Genomic DNA, 8888 nt, shown 5'->3' with positions numbered 1-8888 from the left:
ACAACACACACATAAAAACCGCTCCAACCTCGTACAACAAACTCGTTTTTAAGTTTTGGTACAAGCTGTTTCCACCTGGCACCTTATAAGCCGTCTTTTTTTCTTAGAGTCGCCTTGAGCCTTGCGGTCTCCACGGTGACGCGATAAACGGAGCTGATGCCGCCCTCTCTGCCGGGGGCGTTTTCCCACAGCGCCGCGCAGCAGGACGCTCCGGAGAGATGAGAGACGTCCCCTGGGTGCCAGGAGGTGTTTCAGCCGTTACACCAGGAGCTCTTTGTGTGTACGGGGGGAAAATGCAAATGAAGCAGTAAAGGGATACATATGGAATTACTGGGTGTTATGTGACAAGAGCCAGAGGGAGGGGAGTTGAAGTGAGTGAGCTTTTTGGTATACACCCCCCACCACCATCACCTCCACCCTGCCCCACCCCTCCCCCGCCCTCCCCTGCCCTCCAGGTCATCCCTCCTGTGCTCCTATAAAAGGAGGAGACTGATCCATCCTTCCTCACTCTCTATTCTCCTCTCCGGTCGGAGCAGACAGACAGAGACACACCTCCTCCTCCTCCTCCTCCTCCTCTTCCTCTTACTCTATCATCATGACCGCCATATATTCCTCCAGGATCTCTATGGGCGGAGGCGGCGGACGCATGTCCGTTGGCGGCGGCGGCAGCGGCAGCTTCGGAGGCCGCATGAGTCTGGGCAGCGTGTACGGAGGCGCGGGAGGCAAAGGGGTTCAGGTCTCCAGAGCCTCAAGGTCCTTCTCTGCAGGAGGCGGCGGTGCAGGAGGCGGCTTTGCCTTCGGTGGCGGTGCAGGAGGTGGCGGCTATGGCGGCGGTGCAGGAGGTGGCGGCTTTGGCGGCGGAGCCGGCTTTGGCGGCGGAGGCGGCTTTGGCGGAGGCGGCTTTGGCGGAGGCGGCTTTGGCGGAGGAGCCGGGGATGACAGCCTCATCGGCAACGAGAAGTTCACCATGCAGAACCTGAACGACCGCCTGGCCACCTACCTGGCCAAGGTGGCGGCGCTGGAGAAGGCCAACGCCGAGCTGGAGCTGAAGATCAGGCAGTTTGTGGAGAACAAGGCCGGCCCGGCAGCCAGGGACTACAGCCCCTTCTTCGTCACCATCGCAGAGCTGCAGGGCAAGGTAAAGGAGCGGGGCATGATGGGTAGGAAGTGGTTAGTAGCGTCAGAAGACTCTAGAGCGGGTTAGGTGGTGAAGAGAGCTGGGTTTGGTCTTAGTTGTGGTCGGCAGCGGTGAATCTTGAGTTTTGGGGCTCTAGGTAAAGAACATTCTTGGGTTAGGGTCCAAATAATCTGATAATTTAGATTGTAGGGCGACTCAGTGAACTAACTGTCCTTATGGCTTCATCGGCTCACAACATACTAACATATTAATAAGAGTACACAGGTAAAGTTTGTATATTCGTCTGCACATTCATGCTCTCTCTCTCTCACACACACACACAAACAAAACCCTTGTTTTTTTGTTCTCAGATCCTGTGTTAGTCTTTCTTGTGTACAAACTAACTCTTGCACTGTCTTATATTTTTACCTTCTCTAAAGGGAAAATCTCTCACACGAGCCTCCTGCCTCTGTCCTCTCTTGCACAATTCTTTGACACTTTTGTTTTTCTTTGACAAACCAGCAAACAAGATTGCAGTTGCAGCCAGATAGCTCATAGATATAAAACAACTTCTCATTTTTAATGCTGTAATTGGGGATCCAAAATACAAATGACTAAACGGCATTCCAATCCAAATGTAATACAGATCGGTCGTTACTTGTGTTATATTTTAACTTCTTTATTGGTGTAGTATCTATGAAAGATTCCCCTCGTCTCATGCTACCTTCAAGTCATGTCAGAAATATCAGAATTACAGCAGAGCGACATGAACGAGCCGACAAAGCGGTAAATACTCTCTGCAGTCCCGGAGCTTCCTGCCTGCACTCGAACGCACCAGGAGACCTACAGCCTTTTCAAATCAATGTGCAGATCCATCTAACTGATCACGCAAAGCAGCCTAACTGACAAAAGGATCTTCACTCATGGATTACCTAGCTAAAGCAAGTTTCACGTCTCTGCAAGTTGATTTTGTAAGGAAATGAATGGAAACGAATGGCTGCCTGGGAGGGAAAGCACATTCAAACATATGAAAAATTATGACATGCTTTGGAAAATGGTCGGTAATGTAAAGTGTGCCTGCAGAGAGCTAAATGGGTTAATGGTTGGGATATATATGCAAAAAAAATACAGTCTGACAGAACCTGTTTTTCTGCTTTTAAAGGCTCTACTGTCGCTCTCTCATCACACTATAGTGTCTGTCCTCTCTTGCACAAACCTTTGACATATTTTTTTTTTTCTTTGACAATCCATCAAACAAGATTACAGTTGTCCAGATAGCGCATGAATATAAAACTTCTGTTTGTTTAATGCTGCAATCGGAGATCCAAAGTACAAATGGCTAAAATGCATTTTGTAACTTTATTCGGATTATTTTGAAAGATTCTGATCCAAATGTGCCAACGCAGCCATTTACTTGCCCTCTTTTTGTCTCCTCAACTCGCAGTGGGGGAGGAGGGGGGGTTAATGAATGATGTCACATCTTGGTAACTCCATGTAAAAGCTGAATGACCATAAAAGGAAGACTTCAGAGAGAGAGAGAGATGTCATGATCATGTATTCTTTGCTGATCTAGTTTTTAATGCCGTTATTTTGTGTGTGTGTGTGTGTGTGTGTGTGTGTGTGTGTGTGTGTGTGTGTTCTCTCAGATCCAAGATGCCATCATCGCCAGAGGTACGGTCTTGCTGAGCATCGACAACGCAAAGCTGGCACAGGACGACTTCAGAGTCAAGTCAGTAACTCAAGTCAACTTTTTATTGCTTTTATCATTGATTCTTCTTCCTTTCTTTCTTTCTTCCTTTCTTTCTTTCTGGCTATTCCTCCTCTAACTTTAACTCTTTGAGATAGAATAGAGCAATCAAGAATGTAAATGTCCTAAATGATATGGAGAGGTAAATGTGTCATTTTTATTGCAGTTATTTTTTTTTGGTGTAACCTTTATTTATGTGGTGAGAGTCCTGGCCCAGAATGCATTTCATGACAAACCTCATGACACAAATTCACTGACAAACTTCATACAACAAGGCACATATGCAAAAGCACAATCATAAATCACTCAAAAAGGTGAATGCAAAGTAAAAAGAAAAAAAAAAAAGACTATATGAATATTTGTCTTTGGCGTCTTATGGGGGAAAACAGACTGTGTGTCGACGTTATTAACTGGAGCATCACTCCCTCTGCTGACTGCTTAGAAAACTGCAAAGAAAGCTGCAAAAAGTGGATCTGTGGCTGTTAATATTGTCTGGATGTGTTCAGAAGTGCATACGCCCAAACCTGACACCATCACACATAATAATACTGTCTCTCCCTCCTAAAAACAGAAGAATCATCTCCTCAAACTGACATTTCCGAGCCAAAAATACTCATTTATCGACCGACTGACAACAACGGCATTTGTCAAAGGCCAGTGACCGACCATCTGAAATAGTAAAACAGCTGTAAGAGAAACCCATCTCATACCCGTCTGCAGGTACGAGAACGAGCTGGCCATGCGTCAGTCGGTGGAGGCCGACATCGCCGGGCTGAAAGCGCTGATGGGAGATCTGGGCGTGGCCAAGACGGACCTCGCCATGCAGATCGAGGGCCTGACGGAGGAGCTGGTCTACATGAAGAAGAACCACGAGGAGGTCGGTGAACCGATTTTAAACCTATTATTATAATATTTACTCAGGGAAAGCTGACTGCTCTTTTTCAGTAATGCCCATTCTGCTTTGCATCCACACAGTTAGACCCAAAAGCTTTTAAGGCCTTGTTTTCTCAAATCCACAAACATTCCAGGATCGTCAAGGCCCATGGGAAGCCGGATTAAAGCATAAATCACATTAAAGGAAGCAAAACATGGCAGAATCTGCTCCTCCACAGGGAGGTCAGAGGTCAGAGGTCAGAGGTCAGGTAGAGCAGCAGCCCCCGCAGCTGGTAGGGATCCAGTGTCTTGCTCAAGGACACTTCAGCAGGGCGGAGGGCTGATGCGGGGGTTTGAACCCGGGTGGTGCCAGCCTGATAATCAGACTGAATTTCATTCCATTTCCATTTCCATCTGGTTCCCACTCCATTATTCAGCCTGAGATTCCCTCCTCATTAGCTGGTTTCTGTGTGACGGGTGATTTTCCCCGAACCAATCACTAGTGACTGACGTATCCGGACGCCAGCGTATACCGACTTCACCAAGAATGTCGGTCGATTCTGACAAAAAAATCGTCTTTGCAAACACAATTTGTTGGTTAAGGGTGTGATTTCAATAAATATAATAAATATATACGGTTCAAACTTTAGTCTAAGGCGCTGATTGGCTCGATTGTTTCTCCGAGCGAGAACAAACCGCTGACGAGGGAAACACCAGACTCTCTGAATCGCTCGACAAAATCTGAAGAGTGGGCGGGACGCGATTCGGGAGTCTGGAACCAGGGTTAGGGTAGTGAAGTTCCCCCCTGCCAACGTGACCCTTTTGGTTACGGGGACGGTCGCTCTGAACTCCAGATTCACCACAACCCCCTTCCTCCTGCAGGACCTGCTGTCCATGCGTACCCAGATGACCGGCCAGGTGAACGTGGAGGTGGACGCCGCTCCTCAGGAGGACCTCACCAAGGTCATGGAGGAGATCAGGGAGCACTACGAAGCCGTCGCCGACAAGAACCGCAGGGAGCTGGCGGCGTGGTTCCAGACCAAGGTAGGCACGCCGCGATACGGTGCTGTGCTGTGACCGAGGAAAGATGAAAGTGTTAAAGTGGTGATCCACAAAATCCTTGTTTTTGGACTTTGCCGATGTCTTTGTTGCTAAGCGCTCATTGCTAAGCTGTTTTTTAAATTTAGTCTCCATCTTTGTTGTTCAGCCTCATCACTGTGGTGTTTCTGCACTGCTCTTCCCACAGATCACCTGTCAATCAAACAGTGTGGGCGGAGCTTGGGTTTTCTGTTGATAGAGTTTGAGTTTCTCTTTTCTTTGTCTGTTCAGCCATGGTGGCTATCGCTGCTCATGCTAACTACCCAGTTCTTCTTCTATTTATTACAAACAACAAACAACAACATAAACATAAAACGCATCACTTCGTGTGCAACAGAGGATTTTTCCCAGGAAAGAGCGACCAGACACCGGCTGTTTAGAACAGACAGTGGAGAAGATTTATGAACTGGAGATAGGTTGGATCACTAGAGAGTGGCAAAACAGACATTTATTTATATATTATTACTTTAAAGTTTAGATTTTGTTTTGTCAGATTTCTCCATTTCACATCACAATGGTTATCAGGATGCACATATGACAAAAACAGCTACAAAATATGACTTCAATTCACTGGCCTCTGTTCCACCTCTCCTCCTCTTACCTCTTTCTTCTTCTCTCTTCTCACCTCCTCTCCTTTGTCTCCACCTTTCCTCTCCTCCTCCTCCTCCTCTTCCTTCTCTCCTCCCAGAGCGAGGCCCTCACTAAGGAGGTGGCGACCAGCGAGATGACCCTGAAGACAACAACATCAGAGGTGAAGGAGGTGAAGAGTCAGCTGCAGGCCCTGGAGATCGAGCTCCAGTCCCAGCTCAGCATGGTAAGACCACGGTCTTTAGCGGCATCACAAATCTCCTAATAAGCGAGTCTGGTGCCATCATGGAGGTCCGTTGGAGAATTAATTGTGCATAAATTATGTCTAAATATATAACAAAATTAACACCTAGGATAGAATTATCGGTGTTTTTGACGTAATGACTGATGAATTTCAGGTAGCAATTTTTTTCCCAAATGGATAGCATTTTGTAATGATTATACAGTATATACAATTTAAAAGAATACACCAAGTGTTTAGGAGATTGACCCTTTGATCAACTTACTTGTTAAGTGATGAGAACATAGATTGATCATTCACTCCGGTGCTTCATGCTAACACTTTAGCACAGGCTATGTTGAGTGATAGTAGCTCCATGCTAACACTTTAGCATACCTTTTAGTCATAAAAACATGTTACGGGTTTTATTATATGGTCTTTAGATTCATACATTTTAAAAGTGATTATCATAGCTGTATCCAGGTTTTATTTTTGGAACTATTTCAGGTGAGCAACAACATATTCATCCTCTGTGCAGTCATTTTTAGCTGTACACAGTCATCATCTAACACCTTCACTTCCTATGGAAACAGGGAAAATAGTCCCTGTTAGCTCAAAACAGCATGTTATTTTTCTATCAGAATTTGAAAATTCTCAAAGCTGCCAAACTTGGCTTCATATTTAAAATTAAACTTACTTACTATTTAGTTTTAGAGCTGCTACAAGTTTTCATTTTCTCACTTTTGAGATACTGCTAGTCGCCCATTATCACGACAATCAGCGCATGTGCACCCTGTCCCGTGGCTCTGACCCCGTGTCGCCCCCTGTCCCGTGGCTCTGACCCCGTGTCGCCCCGTCTGTCTCCCTGCAGAAAGCATCTCTAGAAGCCTCCCTGGCAGACATACAGAACCGCTACAGCATGCAGTTGGGCGGCTACCAGATGCAGGTGAGCAGGACCGTTACAGGATGTTTGGATCCAACATACATGCAGAGTGGAGTTGCAAGTCCTAAATATGCTATATATTATGTATCATATTTAATAGGCTATAATATATTCAGACTTGTGAACTTCCAGTGACAAGCTTGCGTCTTTAAAGAGTAACCAAACCCCAAACCCAAATCTGTGTAAGACAGAAACTAAACACTTAAGAAACAATCCACTATAATGAATCCACGACCCAGAATGCGGACTTTTAACTCATAAATCTTGTTCTTGTCCTATGCTTCCTCGCCATTTTCTTCTTCTTCTTCTTCTTCTTCTTCTTCTTCTTCTCCTCCTCCAGGTGAGCAGCATGGAGGAGCAGCTGGTGAACCTCAGGGCCGACCTGGAGCGCCAGGGACAGGAGTACCAGATGCTGCTGGACATCAAGACCAGGCTGGAGATGGAGATCGCTGAGTACAGGAGGCTGCTGGACGGAGAGGCGAGCAGCAGGTAGGAAGAGATCAGCATCGCGTACATATGAAGGGTTTCAATCCAAATGCTAGATAGACAGGCGATTCTATCCTTTATAACATAATTATTTTGCAAGCGAAGGTTTTAGGACGACTCGCAGCTTCTTATACCAGTTGGTGGATGTTTGAACTGAAATGCCTCCATAAGTGCATGCATTTTCATCAGGGGATCATCCCAGTGGGAGTGGAACCCCAAACCCTGGCAGCGTTGGTGCCTCGCTCTACCCAAATGTTCAAAGACGTTAATCGGAAGATCAATTAGTTATTCTGTTTCTAATAAGTCGGCTTATTTGGGATGTAAGGTTACTGCAGTACAGTGCTATTAACTTAAAAGAAAAATGGACCACACTCACGAATTCCTTTCTCATTAATGAAAAATTATCCTTTATGGATGCACATAATGCTCGCAATGCACTGATGAAAAGATAAAAACAAATAAAAACATCTGGTAATGAACTGAGAACATTGTTGGTTTTCATAACGCGACTGGTCCAAAGCACCAAAATAGTTTATCGCGTAATGGATTGTTTTTACTCAACACTAATGTTTCCCTCTCTAACTGACATCACACCTAACTTTACCATTCAATTTAATGGGATGAACATTCATTTGATTATTTAACATGTGATTTTGCATACGTGAGCCATATTATGATATATATATCGATATTAAAAAAATCCTTATTATCATGATATTGATTTCAACCATATTGCCCAGCCCTACTGCTACCCACTTTGGCACATAACCAACCATTATTCTGTTCTAAAATCTCCTAAAAGTCCTGTGGAGTGCGTATGATTATTATCGGAGCTCTAAAGTCTCTCTCCCTCCTTCCTCTTTCAGCTCTTTAATTTCCATTGGCGGCGGCTCCCTCTCCTCCTCCTCCTCCACCACCACCACGACCACGGTGGTGACCAAAGTCATCGAGGAGGCCATCTCCTAAGTCCTGAACCGATCGACACCCGCTTGGACCTGATCCGACCAATCGCACGTCTGTCTGACCGTGGCTAGAATCAAATCTCAACCAATCACCTTCCTCTATGCTTAATCACTCAACAAAAATCTCCTTCCTGATGAAGAGCCTTTCACAGCTTCATCAAGCCACACATATCTATCTGTTCACAATATTCTTCTTCTTTCATTAAAGCCATGATAATGTAATTCAGCAGTAAAAAAAAAAGATGCTGGATTTGTGAGGGGAAAACTGTACCTTCTTATTCCTTGAATACTTCTAGTCATCCGGGTTGGAAACAGCTTCACCGTTGTGCCAACTGACCGCTTGCTCGTCTGGTGGTTTAAGGAATAAAACTCAACAAAACATGAAAAAAAGTGTCTGAATGTTTCTGTTCATGAGCAAAGTTAAACTGGATTAATATGGGTTTTTTTTTAAGTTTTACAAGCGCAGTGTCTGTGTACAGCTGTAGCTCTTTGAGAAACACTAGAGGTAAAATTGGAGTAAAAACAAAAGAGTGCAAAAAAAAAATATATATATATAAGCAAACAATTCCTTTTGCATCTTTTCTATTTGCTCCCATGTTCTTACTTAAGCCTTCTGGTGGTGTCGCTCACACAAGACGCTTTATTAAACACACCGGCACTTTTCTTTTAAAAAAAAAAAAAAAAAAAAGCAACTTTAATAACTTGGAGATTATTCTCCTTTAGCAGGGCAACCCTTTCTACCATAGAACTACAACAAATAGAAAGGACACTTCCTGATGAATCACAGTAATTTCCTTCAAGATGGCCGACACAGACCTCTGATCAGTTTTCATTAGTGTGTGAGACTCATTTAG

At 44.8% G+C, this 8888-nt stretch overlaps 1 protein-coding gene across 2 annotated transcripts; it reads left to right on the top strand.

Annotated features, from left to right (window-relative positions):
• The first annotated feature begins 518 nt into the window (after positions 1 to 518).
• LOC139927910 (keratin, type I cytoskeletal 50 kDa-like) lies at positions 519 to 8418 on the top strand. Of its 2 annotated transcripts, XM_071920217.2 has the most exons (9): positions 520 to 815; positions 930 to 1138; positions 2764 to 2846; positions 3585 to 3741; positions 4620 to 4781; positions 5524 to 5649; positions 6515 to 6589; positions 6927 to 7075; positions 7939 to 8418. In XM_071920217.2, exons 1-9 carry the CDS (start codon positions 596 to 598, stop codon positions 8036 to 8038), a joined length of 1281 nt encoding a protein of 426 aa, XP_071776318.2. In that variant the 5' UTR covers positions 520 to 595; the 3' UTR covers positions 8039 to 8418. The 2 variants fall into 2 exon arrangements, with proteins under 2 accessions (XP_071776316.2, XP_071776318.2); XM_071920215.2 differs by having other exon boundaries at positions 519 to 1138.
• Positions 8419 to 8888: the final 470 nt, after the last annotated feature.

This window comes from Centroberyx gerrardi, chromosome 7 (genome assembly GCF_048128805.1).
Source record: "Centroberyx gerrardi isolate f3 chromosome 7, fCenGer3.hap1.cur.20231027, whole genome shotgun sequence".
NCBI lineage: Eukaryota > Metazoa > Chordata > Actinopteri > Beryciformes > Berycidae > Centroberyx > Centroberyx gerrardi.
The sequence above is the reverse complement of the archived record's forward strand: the minus strand, read 5'-3'. Positions and strand labels throughout refer to the sequence as shown.